This window comes from Triplophysa dalaica, chromosome 23, assembly GCF_015846415.1.
Source record: "Triplophysa dalaica isolate WHDGS20190420 chromosome 23, ASM1584641v1, whole genome shotgun sequence".
Taxonomy (NCBI): domain Eukaryota; kingdom Metazoa; phylum Chordata; class Actinopteri; order Cypriniformes; family Nemacheilidae; genus Triplophysa; species Triplophysa dalaica.
The window spans coordinates 19,457,753-19,480,252 of NC_079564.1; the positions used below are offsets into that span (position 1 = coordinate 19,457,753).

Here is a 22,500-nt window from a genome sequence, read left to right on the forward strand (position 1 = left end):
GCTCAGAGTTATTTCTAGAACAACACTTGAGAAAAAACCTTCTCTCTGCTTCCCGTCTTCCATTGTTTGGCCACACAGATCACAGGCACCAAACTCATTTCACTGACAGACTCACAACCTGGTGTTCCTCAAAATAACAAAGTTCTGAGTTCTCCAGGACCCTGTTCATGCTAAACTAGGACACACAAACATTCTTAAACATTTGAAACTGACACAACATCTGAGACTTTACTCCTGACACTCCAGCACATCGTCTCTGAAGGCTTTTCTTAGAGTCTGGAGAGATTTCTTTCATCACGTCTTGATTCTGATGGTGTAGAGTCACATGATCTCTGATCACAGAGGAAAAAACTCAACTCACCCGGCCGACCTCCACCAGATTGGTTACCATGACGATGGTTGCTGTGTTCTCCTGCCACACCATCCTCCAGTAGTCATAGATGGTCTCCTGCATGGGACCTGAACACAAGACACACAAATGGATCATTTCTTTTCATTACACAACACACAAATATTATACACCAACAACAATCAAGTGTCTCAAGACACTAAACATCGCTGTCTTATGAATATATCGTGTGATCTTTAGAAGTGTTCTTTGCTCCAAGCATCATATCACATCTTCCATTGGCCAGTAGAGCAGCCGGAACATGTTTAGTAAGAGCAAAAAACATTATACCAGATCATTCTTTTACTTTGCAGTAAATTAAAAGGACCAAAATAATTGTCACAATGCAAAAAACTCTGTCCTAAAAACAGTTTTCTTGGTCAAATACAATTCTTATTTTTTCTCTGGACTTTGGGGTGAAACATGACCAAGACGATTATTCCCTCCAGACAATCAAGCAGAAAGTGTGTTAAAGAGCTGAAACACCCGATGAGGCTGAGGTGCACAACTGACCATGTGTCGCATTGATGGGAACCATACAAAGCCCATTATCAGCAGTACCTCACCAAAACACTTGTTTCACTGAGGATAATGGGATGCCATTATCAGAGACACAGCTCATGAGTTGTGTGTCCCAATTTCAAGGAAAGGTAAGTAAGCTGAGTATTTCTATAATCATTATTCCCCAAAACAGAGGATGTCCATCAGATGAACCAGTGAGACCTCAGACCTACTTTCCTCTCTTCATATTCTTGACTGCTCCCCCTGCATAAGGCTTGAGAAATGTGCTATTGGGCAACTCAACTGTGTCACAACAACTAGTCACTTTAAGCGAATATGTGTTATGAAGCTCTGTGTGTGTGTGTGTTGTTGTGAAGCTCTGTTTGTGTGTGTGTTGGGTTAGTGTGTATTGTAAAGTTCTCTGTGTATTGTGTCTACGTGTTGTGTGTGTTGTGAAGCTCTGTGAGTGTGTGTGTTGTTCTGAAGCGCTGTGTGTGTGCATGTGTGTTGTGAAGCTCTGTGTGTGTGTGTGTGTGTGTGTGTGTGCATGTGTGTTGTGAAGCTCTGTGTGTGTGCATGTGTGTTCTGAAGCTTTGTGTGTGTGCATGTGTGTTGTGAAGCTCTGTGTGTGTGTGTGTGTGTGTGTGTGCGTGTGTGTTGTGAAGCTCTGTGTGTGTGTGTGTGTGTGCATGTGTGTTGTGAAGCTCTGTGTGTGTTGTTGTGATGTTCTGTGTGTGTGTGTGTGTGTGTGCATGTTTGTTGTGAAGCTCTGTGTGTGTGTGTGTGTGTGTGTGTTGTGATGTTCTGTGTGTGTGTGTGTGTGTGTGTGTGTGCATGTGTGTTGTGAAGCTCTGTGTGTGTGTGTGTGTGTGTGTGTGTGCGTGCGTGTGTGTGTGTTGTGAAGCTCTGTGTGTGTGTGTGTGTGTGTGTGCATGTGTGTTGTGAAGCTCTGTGTGTGTGTGTGTGTGTGTGTGTGTGTGCGTGTGTGTTGTGAAGCTCTGTGTGTGTGTGTGTGTGTGTGTGTTTTAAAGGGCGTGTGACGCGTCAGTGCAGCAGTGTTGGAGTAGTAGTGGAGTAGTAGTGCTTGTAGGTCTTGTAGTTCTGCTTGCCACTTTCTGCTTTCAGCTGCTGCCACCGGATAGCCCCTTGTTTTTTTCAGGGGCGAAAAGAGGAGCCGAGTGTGTAAGCCTCCTCAGCCGGTACATAGCCTCTCCACTGCCAAGATCCCGTTCACGCCTCCTCGTGGCACACATGGTAACTGGTCCCCTGCGGTTCCAGGCTAAGTTGCACGGGATCTCGGAGCAACAGTGGGCCCCAGAGACGCGGCATGCAGGCCCATCAGAGAATGGAAATGCCCTGCTGCCCGTCAACCACTGTCCCAGCTATGGGTAAATAGTCCCAACTATGGGTGAATAGCCAAAGACCCCAACGGCAGCGCAGGCGGAAGATGGTGCTGTAAGAACCACCACAACGGCTGGGTTGGCGGAGGAAGGCAAACCCACAGCCACATGGGTTAACTCGGGAGGGTACAGTGGCTAGGGGAGTAAACCCCGAAGACAAATCTGCATTTGGGGACAGGCATAGGCGGAGTCCAACCGACCGGACCACCGGCAGTCCCCTGCAACTTCCTGCCAGACGAAGGTCGTCATGGGTTCTCTCATGCCACTGGAGGTCCATCTGGCAGGAGTGAAGATGGTGGGAGTTAGGTCTGCGCACCCACACCCTCACCTTAAACCTCACCTACGCGCAAGCTTCTTGCTCCCCCCCCCCATAAAAGTCCTGTGGCGATATGGAATGGTGGTGGGCACAGGCCAAGGATGTGGCTGGGAGTGTCTAGCCAAACCATGCACACAGGCGGCAATGGAGTGATGGTCGCTAAGACTGCGGGATGGAGCAGCGCGGCTTTTCGGCAGCTTCCACTGCGACTGAGCAGCCCCACACTGCTCACCCCTGTTATGGGGAAGGACCTGGAAAAGGTGGTCCAAAAATTGTCTGCTCCCCACACTCCGGACGGTAAACCGCAACCGTCGGAGCATCCCCCTCTCGCAGTCGAAAAATCAAAGTGAAAAATAAGCTAAGCATTGCTTCGTGGAACGTTCGTACACTGCTGGACCTGGCCGAAACTCCGGACAGGCCCCACCGCAGGAGAGCACTGGTGGCCCTGGAGCTTGCAAGATATAATATCGACATTGCAGCTCTCAGCGAGACCAGACTACATGGGGAGGACTCCTTGACAGAGGTTGGTGCTGGGTACACTTTCTTCTGGAAGGGGGTCCCCGAAGGCACTCGTCGTAATCATGGTGTTGCCTTTGCTGTGAAGACAAAACTGCTGCAGCACATTCCCGAAACCCCTATCGGCATCAATGAAAGATTGATGACATGGCGCATTCCCTTGGCAAAGGAACGCTTCGCCACTCTTATCAGCGCATACGCTCCAACTCTTGATGCCGAGTACAACATCAAAGAGGATTTCTACAGAGCTCTTGATACCATCCTACAGAAAACCCCGGCTAAGGACAGACTCATTCTCATGGGAGATTTCAATGCTAGAGTGGGTATGGAGCATATGGTATGGAGTAAAGTCATCGGCCAGCATGGTGTGGGGAAAATGAACCGCAATGGGCTCAGACTCCTCTCCCTCTGTGCAGAGCACCAGCTGGTCATCACTAACACCATTTTCCAGATGAAGAACAGGCTCAAGACCACCTGGCGGCACCCCCGCTCAAAACATTGGCATCTCCTTGATTACGTGATTGTCCGTCAAAAGGACAGACGAGATGTCCTCACCACTCGTGTTATACTCATGAGTATTCAACCTCGTGTTCAGAGGAGAGCCCCAAACAAGAAACTAAACTGTACAGCGTTGAATAACCTCACCATCAAAGACAACCTCCGACGGCTCCTTGCTGAAAACCTCAACATGATCCCGGAGGAATCAGCTGACTGGCCAGCTCTGCGCAAGGCTATTCATAACGCTGCCTCAGAAGCGCTTGGTCAAACAAGGAAACATCATCAGGACTGGTTTGACTGTAACTCAGCTAAGATACAGTCACTTCTTAAAACCAAGCATGAAGCCCATAAAGCTCTCCTGTCGTGCCCTGGATCTCCCACCCATATAACCATCTTCTCTGCTGTAAGAGCAGAAACCCAGCGAGCCCTTCGGACTATGGAGAACATCTGGTGGGTGAAAAAGGCGCACGAAATCCAGAACCTGGCAGACTGCAATAACACTCAAGGCTTTTACGATGCGATAAAAGCTTTGTACGGCCCCAGGAAGCGGGCGATTGCCCCAGTCCGATCAGCTGACGGGTCTATGCTCTTCAAGGACCGCCACGAGATTATTGCCCATTGGGTAAATCATTTTGAGAATCTCTTCAACCATACTAACCCTGTTGACCAACACATCCTGGATAATCTGCCAGACATGCCACCAATCATGTACCTGGATACTCCACCACTTTATTCAGAACTACGGCAAGCTATTTCAGGGCTGAAGAACAACAAAAGCGCTGGACCCGATGGAATCCCTGCAGAGGTTTTCAAACATGGAGGATACATCCTCACGCGTCGTCTGCATCTCCTGATTCAAAACATCTGGGAACATGGGATCCTCCCACAGGACTGGAAGGATGCTAACATTGTTGTTATATACAAGCAGAAAGGAGACAGAGCAGTCTGCGGCAACAGCCGCGGGATATCTCTTCTCTCCATCGCAGGGAAAGTACTGTCCAAGATCATGCTCAGCAGACTGGTTGGGCACATCTCGGAAGCTGTGCTTCCAGGAACGCAGTGTGGCTTCCGGAAGACCAGATCCACGACAGACATGGTTTTTGTCTTGAGGCAGCTGCTGGAGAAGAGCCGAGAACAACACAAAGACCTCTACGTAGCCTTCATCGATCTCAGCAAAGCCTTTGACACCGTCAACCGTGAGCTGCTCTGGAAACACCTCTCCAAAATTGGGGTACCACCCAAGTTTCTCAGCATCCTACAGCAGCTGCATGACGGGATGCAAGCCAGAGTGCTCATGGGAGAACTCCAATCAGAGTCTTTTGGGGTAAACGTTGGGGTGAAGCAAGGCTGTGTTTTGGCTCCGATGCTCTTTAACATCCTCCTCTCTGCCATCACCTGCCTCTTCCACCGTGTCCTGGGACATGAAGACGGTGTCCATGTGGAGTATCGACTTGACGGAAGCCTTTTCAACATCCGTCGGTTTCAAGCCCGCACAAAGACAAAGACCCGCCAGATCTGTGAGCTTCAGTATGCTGATGACTGTGCAGTCTTAGCCCACAGCCCGGACTCTATGCAGTACGCCCTCAACACAATATCCAGTCTGTACCGATCTTTCGGCCTACAGGTTAACACTCAAAAAACCGAGGTCATGTTCTATCTCACCACCCCCGTGTCCATATCCCCCAGCTTTCATATAAATGGTGCTCCACTTAAATCAGTGGACCACTTCACTTACCTCGGCTCTACTCTGTCTTCAAGTTGCTCCCTTGACACAGAAATACATACCCGGATAAATAAAGCATCATCATCTTTTGGACGCCTACGCAGCAGGGTTTTTGAAAATCGTAACTTGAAGGTCAGTACCAAGGTTGCTGTTTACAACGCGGTATGTCTCTCCACTCTGCTTTATGGGGCCGAGTCATGGACCCTATACCGCCAGCACATCATCAGCCTAGAGGCCTTCCATATTCGCTGCTTACAGAAGATCCTCAGCTTGTCCTGGAAAGATCGAGTCCCCCATACAGTTATCCTCAGCAACACTGACTCAATCTGTATGGAAGCAGCTGTGGCCAAAAAACATCTGCGTTGGATAGGGCACACCATACGCATGCCTGAACATCGCCTGCCCCGCCAAGTCCTCTACAGTCAACTAGTGGGTGCTAAACGCTCCGCTGGAGGGCAAAAGCGTCGTTTCAAGGACTATACCAGGGACCTCCTAAAGCGAGCAAACATCCCCCTCACGCAGCTAGAATCTCTGGCACTTAACAGATCAGCCTGGCAGGCCACCTGTGCCACTGCGGTCTCTCAAATACACCAAACCAACCAAGACCAACGATCCATGAGGCGAATCAAGCGACACCAACGGGCGGCTGGTACCTCCCTGGTGTCTGGTTTTCCCTGCTCCATCTGCGGTCGAGTGTGCGGCTCAAGGATCGGACTTTACGCCCATGAGAAGTGGCACCAGCGGCAAGGTTGCTGAACTCCCACCCCCCACCCCTATCCCCGGAGCATACGAATACGAATACGAATACGATGGACAGCTAAGAGTGTGTGTGCATGTGTGTTGTGAAGCTCTGTGTGTGTTGTTGTGATGTTCTGTGTGTGTGTGTGTGTGTGTGTGTGTGTGTGCGTGCGTGTGTGTTGTGAAGCTCTGTGTGTGTGTGTGTGTGTGTGTGCGTGTGTGTGTGTTGTGATGTTCTGTGTGTGTGTGTGTGTGTGTGTGTGTGCATGTGTGTTGTGAAGCTCTGTGTGTGTGTGTGTGTGCGTGCGTGTGTGTTGTGAAGCTCTGTGTGTGTGTGTGTGTGTGTGTGCATGTGTGTTGTGAAGCTCTGTGTGTGTTGTTGTGATGTTCTGTGTGTGTGTTGAAAATAAACAGTATGATTTCGAATGCAGGAGATTTGTGTTCGTCTGTGTAACTAATAAAGAGCGCAGCGCGAGGAATTAAAATCACACGTTTCATTAATTCTCATTAACATTGTTTTTAATCAACAAGCACATTCTGAAATGACTTTTGACAAGCTAATTAACTCATGCAAATCTGCATCCACATATTCCACATCGCCCGCAGACATTTCACAAACACAAACACACACACACACGGCCGCTGGTGGGTGGAAGACAACACTTTCTGCTTCTCATGTAAAGCGGACGAGATAAATGAGGATGTTTGATATCTCCTGACGTATCTGTAAACACAATTCAACACATATATTTCCACAGTCAAATGAAACTCTGGCTCATTGTGTTTGTGTTGAGGTGTGTGTGTTAAAGTAATCCTTTAAAGCGCAGCGGTGTAATGTCAAGGCCGGTGTGTGTCAGGAGAATTGCGTTGGGCTCTGACATTCGCTGTAATTTGCTGATCCTCTAAGCGCTTCTGTTCACTCGGTTTGGGCTGTAAGTGAAGTCAGACGACACCAATTACCGCCGGAGAAACGCTGGCGTCCCCGCGCCGGGGGAATAACATGCTTTCATCGCTCCAACCAGACCTCAGGGATTCTCAAGCAGAAAATTATTCTGGTTTTTTAGCCGTCATATGAGTGGACGACACGCAGATGTGCTGCATTTATTCATGAATCTAGTCATTTGCTCACATTATATAGCCAAATATTCCTTCTGTCTCTGTGTGTGTGCACGCGTGTGTGTGTTTGTGCAGCGATACATGAGATTCTTTAGTTGGTGAAACTTTTAACAACTCAAAATCATGAGAAATAAACTGTGTTTCTGTTCAATTATTGATGATTCTGGTATAATGTGAAGCTCTTGTCATGATGTGAAACACAGAAGAACTCCACTGAAATCTTTCTGATTTTATAATAAAGCCACAGCGCTAGAGTTTGTGCGCTGGAAAAGCCAACAACCCTACACAACTCTTCAACAAGAGAAGATAGTTGCTGATATTCAAATCCATTCTTCTAAATTCGACCCATTTAATGTTTTTCTATACATTCATTTTTCGAACAAAAGAAACGAGTGAAGTGTCAGAAGTGTGTGCAGGACCATACAGTGACCTGATCCCTGACACACTAACACAATCACTTCTGCATGTTTACCAGCTCTAAAACATCACTTACTATATCTTTATAGAGCTGTGTACAGATGAGGAGGTGGTGCTCAGATTTGTTAGGTTTTGCTATTTTGGGGTACAAAATTGTCCCCAAAGTATAGTTCAGTATAGTACAAGCACGCACACACATACGCACGTGCGCGCACACACGCACACACACACACCAAAAAGATATCAGAAAAATGAATTGGCAATGAGAGCATCTCTCTCTCTCTCATGGGTGAGTGGGCAGCACTAACAGGCAGATTAACAGAGATGCAGGAACACAACCATTAATCCATTTGTTCTCAACACACCCCCCCACAGACCCAGACATGATTAATTATTCCTAGATGCAGATTCAGCACAAAACAACACACGTGCACGTGTGTGTGTGTGTGTGCTCACAGCTTTTACATATCACATCAGCCATAGGAAGTTGACTGAAATCAAGAGACAATAAAATCACACAAAGTTCATCTATACATCACATGAAGTCTGTTACCTTGTGTAGCGATGTAATGATTCGGCCGATGATAGCCCTAAAAAACAAATCAATGCAAGATTATATTTTAGAAAGACTTAATCAAGACTAAAAAGTTAAGAAAAAATGCCCATTCACTTATTTCAAAGAACACACACACACACACACACAGTCAGATGGTGTGTAGAATATGTGTGTGAATAGACGTGAGATTCTCATCTCAGTGAGTTCTCAGAGGAAGATCAGGTTTTCCTCCTCATCTTCACATGTCACTGATGGAGCTGATGAAACATCAATGATGTACGTGTGTGTGTGTGTGTGTCATCCATCAAATGTTTATTTTTCAGTTCAGTTTAGTTTGTGTAGATATTGTGTGACAGTGTTGTGTAATATGTTGAGTAGTGTGACAGAGTGTCAGTGTGTGGAGAGAGGAAGATTCTGTATGTGACGTCTCACTGTCATCTCTCCTGTCTGTTGAGTGATTTATTTATGACTCTTCACCTGTTTAAAGCATCTAAACACTCACCACACAAACACAACACGTCCTCTCTCCACACACACACACACACAAACACAACACGTCCTCTCTCCACACACACACACAAACACAACACGTCCTCTCTCCACACACACACACAAACACAACACGTCCTCTCTCCACACACACACACAAACACAACACGTCCTCTCTCCACACACACACACAAACACAACACGTCCTCTCTCCACACACAAACACAACACGTCCTCTCTCCACACACAGACACAAACACAACACGTCCTCTCTCCACACACACACACAAACACAACACGTCCTCTCTCCACACACAAACACAACACGTCCTCTCTCCACACACAGACACAAACACAACACGTCCTCTCTCCACACACACACACAAACACAACACGTCCTCTCTCCACACACACACACAAACACAACACGTCCTCTCTCCACACACACACACAAACACAACACGTCCTCTCTCCACACACACACACAAACACAACACGTCCTCTCTCCACACACAAACACAACACGTCCTCTCTCCACACACAGACACAAACACAACACGTCCTCTCTCCACACACACACACAAACACAACACGTCCTCTCTCCACACACACACACACACAAACACAACACGTCCTCTCTCCACACACACACACAAACACAAACACAACACGTCCTCTCTCCACACACACACACAAACACAAACACAACACGTCCTCTCTCCACACACACACACAAACACAACACGTCCTCTCTCCACACACACACACACACACACACACAAACACAGCACGTCCTCTCTCCACACACACACACAAACACAACACGTCCTCTCTCCACACACACACACACACAAACACAACACGTCCTCTCTCCACACACACACACAAACACAACACGTCCTCTCTCCACACACACACACACACACACAAACACAACACGTCCTCTCTCCACACACACACACACAAACACAACACGTCCTCTCTCCACACACACACACAAACACAACACGTCCTCTCTCCACACACACACACAAACACAACACGTCCTCTCTCCACACACACACACAAACACAACACGTCCTCTCTCCACACACACACACAAACACAACACGTCCTCTCTCCACACACGTGAGCTGATGTGTATGCGTAACAGAGTGCTGGTGTGTGTTTGGATCAGGGCCGTGAGGTTGACAGCAGACGAAAACAACATTTACTGTGTCAACAGCTTCAGGACGTGTAAAAACATCAGGTGTGAGGAAATCACACGGGAAACACCTCACAGCTCAGGGGGAATTATGGGATAGAATCAACTGCAAATATTAAACACACACTGAGTGAAAACTATAAATATTCATCCACAGGACAACAAGATTCACTCTTGAGATCTCAACTGTTTCTCCTGCACAACAATGATCCTCATACAGTATATCCAATAACAGAGCTGAAGTGTGTTTGTCCACATTAAACACACACAGACACACAAACACACCCTTCTCATCCTGTGTGAGACTGTGTGTTTGCGTGTGTGTGTGTGTGTTTACGTGTGGGTTGTGAAAATTAAATCTGCTGACGGTGTGTCTGGATTTACTGTGTGTGGTGATACGAGACGTGAATGAGACGAGACACTCACAGGATTACACACACACACACACACACAGACGTGTTTAATGTAAGCCATGTGTGGTGTGTGTACTTACATCCACATAATTAGCATTAATATAATCTGAGCTCTGCTCTCCCTCCACCGGCTGCAGTCGGACACGTGAATGATCATCTGTAAAACACACACAACATCAACATCATCAAAAACACAACATCACATTCTACACTTTTAACCTTAAAACATTGGATTGGATTCTCTGTCTGTCTCAGCTGAGTGTGCAAACATCTGAAGAGAAAAGCCTGACGTGTTTCTAATCTGTTGATGTTCAGATGATGATCCACCAGCAACACGAGCATCTGAACTCACTCTCTCTCTCTCTGTCATTTCAGACAGATGTGATGTGATGTGACGCGTCCCTGCGTTCGCGATCAACCCTGCTGCACACAACCTGTGCTGTGATTGGCTGATTTCTCAAAGACACGTGTGAAGTGTCCGGAGGCTCTTAAGAAAACTGTGAGGAGTTGAATGTTTGACTTAAAGCAACATCCTGAACAAACTCGCCATGAACGCATCTGAATCATTGGCATTAACTCATCATGAGCACACACACACAGTTCTGACCAGCAGTTTCTTTACGTACATGCGATGATGTTGCCGTAGCGATTCTTCATTCTGTTCTCGTCTTTTTTGGCCGAGTCCCAGGGTGCAGCCTGACCTTCAAAGAAGCTCTGAGAGAAATAAAGAAGACAAAACATTACACACATAAAAACACAATCAACAGGTCAAAGGGGTATGAGAGTAAACAAGAATCAAACTAAACATTTATTTAAGGAATGTTCTGAGTTTAAGTTTAAGTTTTAAGTTTAAGAGAGAGAGGGAGAGAGAGTGAGAGTAAGAGAGAGAGAGAGAGAGAGAGAGATAGAGAGGGATAGAGAGGGATAGAGAGAGAGAGAGAGAGAGAGAGTGAGAGAGAGAGAGAGAGAGAGAGAGAGAGAGAGAGAGAGGGAGAGAGAGTGAGAGAGAGAGTGAGAGAGAGAGATAGAGAGAGAGACAGAGAGAGAGAGAGAGAGACAGAGAGAGAGAGAGAGAGAGAGAGAGAGAGAGTGAGAGATAGAGAGGGAGAGAGAGTGAGAGAGAGAGAGGGAGAGAGAGAGAGAGAGAGAGAGAGAGAGAGAGAGAGAGAGAGGGATAGAGAGGGATAGAGAGAGAGAGAGAGAGAGAGAGAGAGAGAGAGAGAGAGAGGGAGAGAGAGGGAGAGAGAGAGAGTGAGAGAGAGAGAGAGAGAGAGAGAGAGGAGAGAGAGAGAGAGAGAGAGAGAGAGAGAGGCTGAATTAAACCAGACAGCCCAAACAGAAAGTCATGAAATATTTATTGTGTGTGTTCAGGACGTGGCAGCGCTGCAATTACACCAGATTATGAAAATAAAGCTCAACGCTGGCGGATTCTTTCTGCACTTTCACTCTCTCAGAAGTGTGCACGGGAGAGTTCCGTTCACACAATATGATGTGATTGGTGATGATGATGTTCATGTGAACACAATGACTTCATCAGGCCTCTCTTTGTGTCGTGATGACAGTACTAACTACACCTCTGACTGACGCTCAGATCTCTGGATTGTGAGGAAATCATTACAGTGAGCATGAATCATGTGAGATGTTTGTCATGGAAATCATCTTTGGGTCTCGAGCACAGACGTGACCTTCAGTTCTTTTAATTCACAAACATGAAGACGAGTGAACCTCCAGACTGAGATTATCAATCAAGAGCAAAAAACTCAAACTGCCTCAGCCGGTCAGGGACTTTTACATTCTGCTGTGCGTGTGAATTGATGTTAAACAATCAAGGAGGAAAAGACACACACACGCACACACACGGATCAGTCTGGATTTATATTTCTTGTGACTGCAGCTCAAACACACAACAGCACACAGGACACAATGTGAAAGATGAGAAACCTTAGAGATGCTGAAATGAAAAAAAGAGTTTGTTTGATGGCAAATAATCAGAGGAAATATAAAAATATGGTGGTGAATAAATGAGCTTCACAGCAGATTGAGACGGACGGAGACGCTGAGATCGCTGGAGGGAAGCTGCAGGCTCTTTCAGTCCCTTTAGGCCACACGCTATGATTGGCTGATGCTCAAAACATCAACCAATCAGATTCAAGAATGAAATGATGAGCCCAAAGGTACGCCACTCTTTCTCAAAATCAGGTTAAAATCAAAGTGAAATGTGGATTCTTAAAGAAGCAGAACGTGAACCATCAGAGCTTCAAAAGGACATCAACAACAAACCTCGACGGTCTCAAAGAAAGAGAAGCAGATCCAGATCATACTGATGCCCAAAACACCTTCACACCCTCAGAAACATGCAGGAGTAAAGCCAGCAGAAGACCTAACTCAATCCTGCACCAGTCTCTCTCTCTCCATGTATTCTTATGCATCCCAGCATGCTTCAGTCAGATCAGAGATGGAAAACCACTCAGATGTTTGTGGATGCATTACTGCAGACGTGTGACGTCAGGTGAAGAAGTGCAAGTGTGAATTATGGTCAATCCCCCTCTACTGGACATATGTAGTTTTAATTTAACACATTAAAATGAAAATGAGTGAATTATAAATTTAAGAAAAATTATTTGTGTTTTTATTCTGCCTTACGTGAGTGACATTAAACTCTAGATGTGACATCATACAGTATATTGTGACCCTGGACAACAAAACCAGTTTTATGGGTCTAAATTGAGATTTGTACATAATCTGAAAACTAGATAAATAATCTTTCTATGTATGAGTCGTTAGATTATGATAATATCGCTGAGATACAACCATTTAAATCAATGTGTGCAAAAAATCTAAATATTGAGAAAATGGCCTTTAAATTTGTTCATCAGGGTCACTGTTAAGGCCATACACACACACAAATAAAGTTTTATGTATTTAAGGTAGGAAATTTATTAATTATCTTCATATAACATGAACTTTACTAATATCCTAATGATTTTTGGCATAAAAGAAAAATCAATCATTTTGACCCAAACAGTGTATTTTTGTATTTACTTAAAATGTCCCTGTGCTACTTAACACTGGTTTTGTGATCCAGGGTCACACATATATATATATAATTCAACTACTGACTCTTGAGTAAGCTCCGCCCCCTCAGTTACTACAGTTTGACAAGATTCAGAGTGATTTTTAGGCAAATTATAGTCAACAGCAGCAGTTCTCAACAGGAGGCTGCAAGGGGGCTTCAGATGACTTTCAAGGGTCCCACAAGGTGACCAATATTTAGAAAATTGACAAATTTGAATTAAAATACATTCAAAAACAAACAAAAAGCAAAGATATTTCTTATTATTTGGCCATTTTTATCATTAATAAATGTATTTCCAGTTATACATTTACAGTTATTTTAACCTCTAAAATATATCATAGGGTAGAAATTGGCAAGTAAAATAGGAATATTGTTAAAAACTATGGCTTTGGAGTCAGAAAGGTTGACAACCCCTGGTCTAAAGTGAAACAGCAATGTGAGTGTGAATAAACTGCTGACTGGGAATCAAAAGGAACAGAGCAAAGCTTCATTTGTTAGTGATAATAACTGATTACATTACTATAATTTAACTCAAATACATGTGAACTATTAACCAATGAACATCTGAGTCTTCCATGATGTCATCAAGCTTCATGTGGGAATGAGGAACATCATTACAACGTCATCAGCATGAACACCCTGTGTATCCTCTCTGCGCACATGACTAAATATTTACTTTGAAATCCAGCGTAACTTCCACAGACACCTACCGGTGCTGAAGAACGATTGGTCAGTAGTGTTCTGAGGCGGAGCTTAACCAAAAGCCTTAAAACCCACCCGGAGCTAACAGGTCACATTAGCATCTAGCAAGCAACTAAACATCTCACACATATCCAGAAATGACTGCTTACCTCATTTATCTTTTCCAAAGTTAATGAATGGAATAACAAGAAGCATGAATGAGAGGAGAGATAAGGGAATATTTTAGTGTTCATGCTGAGAGAAAGACAGCAGCTCTTCACTGTCATTCAACAAGATCAAGAGAGAAACACAAAATCACACAAGAAACTTCACATTGAAAAGGGACGGGGTGTGCGTGCGTGCGTGCGTGCTCGGACCATATCTCAACTAAAACAACTACCTGAGCTCTAAAATCATCCATAATGAATCGAGCCCTCCGGCCGGCCGGCCACAGACACAACTCAACTATATAGATGCAGTGAACACACACACACACACAAAGTGATGATTGCACAACAAATTGTGTGTTCAGACGTGTAGCTCTGTGATGTGTGTCTCAGCTGTGGTGATGAGGGAAACAGATTCAAATGTTCATTCACAGGACACATGCAGTGACATTCTGACGGGTGACCAAACCTGAAAACTAACCAATGAAGTCAATAACATGTGAAAAACAACACGCATAAGAACAGGGATGACAGAGCAGAATAATGAAGAGCAAACTTTCACTCAATAAGGAAACCGCGGTCATTGTTTACTCTGCTTGTAGACACAAAGATGACATCAATTCATAAAAACTCATGAGCTACAAAACACATCCAAAGGACTCAGTTTGAAACAGATTTTTCAGATCATTTAAATAAACTCAAACATGATCATATTGTTTATTCTATGAAATGTCAATCATTATTCTCTGTTTACGTTCCCTTACTAAACAGTACCATGGTTTTACTACAGTTAAAACCAAAACACCATGGTTACTGCAGTGAAACAATGATTATCATAAAATAACCAGGGTTTTGAAAACCGTAGTAAACGATGGTAACTGTAGTAAAATCATAGTTTTGCCAATGATTACTACACTTGTACCACAAAAAACCACGGTTCATTTTGGTAAGGGTGGTTTTTGTGCAGCCAGAAAGAAAGAGTAAACGATAACCTCACGGTTTCCTCTTGAGCGAGGAGTTCCTTTAACTCACCTCATACTCTTCTTTAAAGCCGTATCCCTCGGCACACTTCATCTGCGTGATGTGCTGAAGAAGATCGGCCACACGGATGGCCGGATGAAGCTGTCCCGTCTGATACGGCACGTCCGCCGCCTCTCGCTTCTTGTAGGAGTGAGTGTGAGACTGAACCAGACTGCTGGTTTCAGTGGTCATGGTGTGAGGCTCATCTGACGGGACAAAAACAAAGCGTGAGAACACGGACGTCTGCAGCAAACCCTAAAGAAATGGATGAATGAAAGACTTGAGAACGTCCGTCCGCATCAACTGATCAACTACACACAAACTCTCTAGGTCACGTCAGAATGAGACGGAGTGGACGGTGAGATGGGTGACGGAGGTGACGGGCATGGAAATGACGTGGCACCTTCACAACAGGGGTCGGGAGCAGCGGAGCCAAAACCAAAAGCCGCCAGAGCTGAAGATGCGTGAGGGTGGGTGAGGGTGTCACATACTGCATGTATGAAGAGGGCGGCCACGGTGACGGCCATGCTAACTAATGACGGCACAGGTGCACGGGGAGGGCGGAATGCGACACAAGGCCATGCGAGAGAGGCGACACGGTTTGAGGGGGGGAAGTAGATCCCACTGACAGTCACCCCCAGATAAATATAAAAACACAGGGCTGATTGACAACTTACCATTAATGGGCACTTTTTAAGAGGGACGTAACCGGTTAAACGGGAAGAAAAACAGGGAGAGAAGGAAACAGGCTGTGAGCAACAAGATATTTGAAGCAAGAGCAGCTAACACATCAAGAGCGACTGTCTCTCTCTCTCTCTCTCTCGACCGTCTCATGACACCAGGCCAAATCAACTACACAACAACCTGCCGTCAACACTTCCCCAAGGAAAAATCCCATTCACAATCCTCGTGTAGCACAGCACACGCTTTTCACAATTTGATTGAAACACGCGAAATAAGTGATTTCTGATGGTGAAGTCAGTCCAGTTTTGAATCTTAAATGTGAACGCTAGCCAACCATAAAGCAATAAACAAACAGATTCTTTTTTATACGACACAATATAATGCTACAGTTCAGCGTGTCTGATTCCTTCTCTCAGTTAAAGGTACACTCCAGTTTTTTTGGGAAATAGGCTCATTCTCTAATAAGTTGACCTCCTGGTCTAGCGATAGCACTGTTAGCATAGCTTAGCATATATATCATTCAATCCGATTAGACCAGTAGCATCGTTTTCAAAAATGACAAAGCATGGCCGCAGCAGGCGCAGTGATATCACGCAGCGCCTGAAATTAGTCCCCAGCTGGGTAACTTCCAACATGACCGGCTACCCTCGCTGCGGCCATGTTACGGCAGCAAACTTCCTTAATTATTACACTGGAATGGGAGTTTAGGTCCTAATCAAATCGGGCTAGAAAATGGCAACTTTTCATTTTCCGCCGGTCTTAGCACACGATATAAGTACAGAAGAGTCAAGTTTTAAATAGGAAACTCTTTGGTCATTTTTGAACAAGATGCTACTGGTCTAATTGGATACATTGATTAATGCTAAGCTATGCTAAACGTGCTATCGCCAGACCCGGAGATCGCGTGAATCGATTCCAAAACGGTACAACTCAACTTTCCAAACAAAGTGGAGTGTTCCTTTAAAAGACCCTTCACACCTGAGACGCTTACAAAAACCTAAATAAGTGAAGTAAGTAATTGATTCTATAAATAAATAAATACTTTTCAAAATAGTTGAAATGTAAGAGAAAAATGAAGAGAAAAGCGCAGCTATAAATATAAAGAGAATGACAAAGACATATTTGTATAATCTTGATCGTGATAAATAATCAATAGTTAGTTGAAAACACTGTGTGAACGGACCTTAAAAGGCTGAAATGTTGTCGTTTATCTCTGAGCCGTTAGATTTTGTTAAGGGTGTAGAGCGATTGAGAGAAAATGAATGGGGAAGAATCCTTCTGGAAATACACCTGTGACTAAGAATAAAGTGGCGGGTCACTGTACGTAGGTTTTATTTTGAAATACCCTCACGCCCTCTTCTAACACAGTGATCAGAGACATTGGTTTGCACAGAAATGACTGCGATGCCCTGTGAAGTTTCTCAAACTGACTGCGCTTCTGTCTGTCTGCGGCACACTCTCTCTCCCCCTCATCCGGTCCACATCATCTGTCCATGCACATGAGAGGTCACAGACAGACGTGACGTCACACGCACCACACTCAATGCGGATGGGATGGACGGAAGCTTCGGTCAGGGGGGATCAAACCCTCGGATCTCACAGAGAAGAGTCAAGCAGGCAGGTATGAATGAGCGTCTTTTACCTCCGTCTGTCTGTCATCCACACCAAACAAACTCAACACTGTGATGTGTGCAAACACAAACGAGAGGGTCTCACCTAAGATTGCGGTCGGCACAAAGGGGTCTGCCAGCAGATGACAGGTTTACAGAGAAGAAGAGAAGATAGAGAAGAAGGCTTTTCATTACACACAAACACATGAGACACTGTCTGTGTGCTGTTAGTCAAGAAGACACATTAACAAACAAAAGACAGAGTTTGATTATTTGTCATCACAGCTCGTGAGGTCTTCAGTCATGCAGATGTGATGGTCGGAAAGCCAGCAGGAAGTCAGATGCGTCAAACAGGAAGTGATGAACACGCTTGAACGCTGACCTTTACCTGGGTAATAGGAGTTTGGCACGGAGGCGGTCAGCGTGTTAGTCTTCAAGGTAAAGGAGGACGGCGAGGAAACAGCTTTAAGCCAAAACAAAAAGAGCAGGAAACATAAATGAGCAGATGAAGAAGAGAGTTTACACAACATGGACACACTCTGTGTGTTGTTATACTGTACATACATCAACACATGACATGATGATCATTAGATTGTTTCAGAGTGACACACCAGTACAACTGGATATTCAGCTCAAGTGAGTGAAATGTACTCCAACACTCGTGTCTGTCTGGATGAAGTCATGTGTGTGATGCGTGTGCATGTGTGTGATGCGTGTGCATGTGTGTGATGCGTGTGTGTCAATCAGAGCTGTTGAGAGGCAGACAGCAGGTCACCGATGAACATGACGGCCGTTAAGAGCTGGCGTTTATTTATTTATTCCTGTTCTGCGGACACTTCACACACACTGACACATCAGTCACATGATGTCATGAAATCTAAACACACATCAGACTTACTGCACATACTGTCATCTACATGAAAACACACACACACACTTAGTTAAGATCCTCAGACACTGATAGACACATGATCTGATGGGTCAGTTAAGAGTGGGCGGGGCTCTGGAGATCTGCTGTGTCAGCGGACAGGAGGGATTATAACTGTCAACCACACACAGTTTTCTGTCATGTACGGTCACGGCAAGTGAAGTGAAACAGAATGGATCTATATACAGTGTGTCTGAGAGTAAACTTACGTCTTCCATTGAGATTGTGTGTGTCCATGAATGAAATGGCTTCATCACAGCTGGTGCCCTGCTCAGTGTAACTCTTATCCATCGAGTTCACCATCACGGTCATCTCCTGACGGGTGCTGCTCAACGTCTCCTTGCGCTTCTTTGCCAGTTTCCTTTATCAGAACACAAAAGAAATCAAACTCATCATTTTAAATCAACACACACCTTCCTCTTTATTAAAGCAAAACACCAGAAACACTCAAGTGAGTATGTGCTGTTTGGAGATATAAACATACTATCTTTATACTGCACACTCTTCAGAAGAAAGATGCTTTAAAGGTTGTTCACAGCGATGACATAGAAAAAACATTTTTGGCCCCAAAAAGAATCATTCAGTCAAAGGATCTTTAAGAATCATCTCTTTCCTTTTTATAATGTAAAGAACCTTTTGTGGAACAGAACTTATCTTCTTCAGATGTTAAAGGTTCTTTATGGAACAAAAGGGATCCTCTATGGCATCGTAGAACCTTTTGAAGCACCTTTATTTTAAGAGTGCGTATAAACTAACATCTCATCACTGATGAATGGAAACCTCATATCTCAATTTCTCAATCATTCTTACTGGTCACTCTTCATGTTTGTCTGTGGGTTTGTGAATATTTAATCAATGAAAAGTATTGAAAAGAGCTTTGACAACACGGTGATAAATTGTTTATAAAATACAGTGTTCTTCCTTTGGCTAAAAAAAGCAGTGATATATAACAGAAGACATGCAGATTGCATTGCATTTCATTCGTCTGTGCACATGTACATCATATTTCCATTCATCATTGTCATTCTTAAAGGGCTGATATGACACAGCTGAAAGGAATATTATGGTTTGTTTTAGATGTAACACAACGTGTAAACAGGATTTAATGTTCAAAAACGCTGTATTTTCCACACACTGTTCATGTTTGTATCTCCTCTTTGCTCCGCCTCTCTGAAACACACAGATTTTTAGCGAAGCTCATGACTCTGAAAAGCGAGGTGTGCTATGATTGGCCAGTTTGTGTAGTGATTGGTGGAATAGTGCAAGCCTGTGAGGGAAATGTAACGCCTCTGACCATATTTGGAACATCAGGTTCCTCTTCAATTGTACTGACAGGTAAACCACCTTACTTGTGTATACATTTGGAAGGTCTTAGTCAACTCAGAGCACCATAGATTTGTGGGGGTGTGGTTACACAAGGTGTTTCAGACAGGTCTGGGTGAGCATTCACTTTTAGATAGAATGAATCTTTTGTTCCCACACTTTCTGCAATTTGACGTGTCTTATACATGCTTATGCAATTTGTAACACACCAAAGACACAGAAAAACACGTGTTCACGCCATATGACCCCTTTAAGATCATTAACTCATTCCCCGCCAGCCTTTAAAAAACAAATTGCCAGCCTTCGCCAGTGTTTTTTAACATTTTCACCCAACTTTAATGGCTCACAGTAAATTTTCTGTAAAGAATATATGGACAAACAATATGGCTAATGAAAGAACAGAGTCTCAGCTTTCAAACAAAAGAAACCGTATTCTTCTATCTTCATTTGTTCGTTTTTTATCACTCCTTAGATGTGGGTAGGTTTCACTTTGATTAAACAGCTGAGATAATTAATGTATTTTGTCAAAGATTCCGCTCAGATTCCACTCAGAACAATCATTAAAAACAGATAAACATTTACCTTCTAGGTTCTGGGATTCTGTACTTTTTCCCAAAGGTGTGTAATAGCGCCACCTGGTGTATAACAGTACAAACACTGATTGCCGTAATAACACGTCTTTGGCGGGGAACCATTTTTTTAAATGACGATATAACTTGTCAATGGCGGTGAAAGAGTTAAATGCACAAAACACTGAGAATCCTTGCCAGCGGTTTGTGGAAGAGACGGGTGAGAGGAGGAAAGCCCAGAGATACCTGTGAGTGTCTGACTAATGTTCACTCCAGAGAGATGCTGTCAGAACGAACAGAAAGTGACTCTAGCGTCCCCAGAGAGAGAGAATATGCTGATGAACTCCACACAAACACACACACACAGCGCTGCGTCTGGCCTCGGGCAGCGTGACACTTCTGAGACACCTGAGATGTGGACTGTGGAAACAGCTGCTCACAGACCTGTCTCACCGTCTTCGACATTAATTACAGGAGTGTGTGAGACTGATGCAACATAACTCCAACACATCTACTGAACTACCGAACAACATCACTGGAACTCACACATGACATCTACTTAATCCCTCAGGTTTTTCTCCTAGACATCAATGAGATTAAAAGGAAACTTTTGCTTAAATCTCATCTGCGTCTCAGATATTTCTCCTGAGAAAAAGAGTCCACAAACGTGTCTGCCATTAGAGTCAATATTATTGAAGATCTCAATACGAACTCAAACATTTCTCATCAAATATACTCAAATCCAGATGATTTCACCTCAATAATCTACATTTATTCCGATCAAATCTCTGTCCAGTGCAGGGTCCACACAAGCTTCATACATCTCAGATCAATCCACCTGAACCCACAGCTTCACTAATGCATCTAATAGAAGCTCTAATGCAGATGGAGAAAACTCTCCAGAGCGTTCAGCCTCTCCTGCTTTGTATTTTAGTTCCAGCTCTCTCTCTCTCTCTCTCTCTCTCGGTTCAGGGTCTCAGGGGTCTGCCGGAGGGGAGATCGTATCTTTAATGGAACCCACAGCAGCGAGTGGATGAATCCCACCCCGCATTAAGTGGTCTAAAACAGAGCCGGCCGCTCGGCCAAACCTGCAGCACATTAAACATAAATAAATGAAAGTCAAGCCATTTCTGTGGTCGTGTGTTTCACTGCTGAAGGTCACGGCAATCGCAGCTTTTACAAATGGAAAAAAGATGGATGCTTGCCATCGCTCCGCAAGGGCTTTTAGATGCACACGCAAAATCACGTACACGCCTCACATACACACAGTTCAGATCAAAGTAATTCACATCCTAGAAACCATGATATTTCCAGGTATATTACAGTAATATTAGAGGTGATCAATCAACCCAAAACACTCACGGTTACTTCACTTTTACTATAATAAAATCATGGTTACATTTCCTAACGTACACCCGGATCAACAACATGAACGACTGTCAATGATTGTTCACATAAACTACTTCTATATAAATATATATAAGGTGAATATTTAACAATAAACATGTGATATGTTGTGTTTAGTGCTGTTTTGCACTTTGTGCACAATGATTCATGAGATAAATCTGTTATTTTTTGTAATGTTGTGATTCATCTGAGAGCGGACGGTTCAAGGCTCTGAACTTTTTTTGGGAGAAAATAAATAAACAGGAAGAATGTGTAGCAGCAGTCATCATTTGATGCTGATGTCATGATGGCTGTAATTGTCATGTGATATTTGTCAAGGTCCAGTTACATCAGCTGAGATCTGCTCACAGAATCACAAGCACCTGTCCTGTTTCTAGTTGTTTTTCTTGTTCAGGCCGACAGGATCATGACAGACTCAAGTCTTCTGTCTTAGCCCTTGTTTCCTTATTCATTGTCCCGTCATCAGTTTACACCCTTCACCTATTGCCCTCGTTACGCCTCTTTTGGTCCTCTGCTATTTAATGCCCTTGTGTTTGCTGTCCTGTGCTGGTTTGTGTGTCTTTATCACAGTCTTGTCCTGATGCTCCTGGTCTTGCTAAGTTAAGTTATGTTTTAAGTCTTGAGTTTTGTATGTGTTCCTCTAGGGATTTTGTGTTTATTCCATGTTAAATAAATGTCTTTTGTTGAAGAGCTGTCTGCACTTGGGTTCTGTTCCTGTCAGTTTCATGACACAAACACAAAACTACACCCACAGCACACA

The 22,500-nt window shown here is 44.3% G+C and overlaps 1 protein-coding gene across 16 annotated transcripts in view; it reads right to left on the bottom strand.

Annotated features, from left to right (window-relative positions):
- ptprma (protein tyrosine phosphatase receptor type Ma) overlaps positions 1-22,500 on the bottom strand; it is a 176,272-nt gene that overhangs the window by 19,928 nt on the left and 133,844 nt on the right. For 6 of the 16 annotated variants that reach the window (XM_056738552.1, XM_056738557.1, XM_056738553.1 and 3 more), the window contains 9 exons: positions 18,651-18,802; positions 17,902-17,976; positions 17,620-17,646; positions 15,897-15,908; positions 15,232-15,425; positions 10,902-10,989; positions 10,356-10,432; positions 8,167-8,203; positions 362-459 (listed from right to left, as the gene is read on the bottom strand). In XM_056738552.1, coding sequence (XP_056594530.1) covers positions 362-459; positions 8,167-8,203; positions 10,356-10,432; positions 10,902-10,989; positions 15,232-15,425; positions 15,897-15,908; positions 17,620-17,646; positions 17,902-17,976; positions 18,651-18,802 — 760 coding nt within the window. Of the gene's footprint in view, positions 1-361; positions 460-8,166; positions 8,204-10,355; positions 10,433-10,901; positions 10,990-15,231; positions 15,426-15,896; positions 15,909-17,619; positions 17,647-17,895; positions 17,977-18,650; positions 18,803-22,500 lie in introns of all 16 variants that reach the window. The other 10 variants (XM_056738554.1, XM_056738556.1, XM_056738560.1 and 7 more) reach the window with 4 other exon arrangements.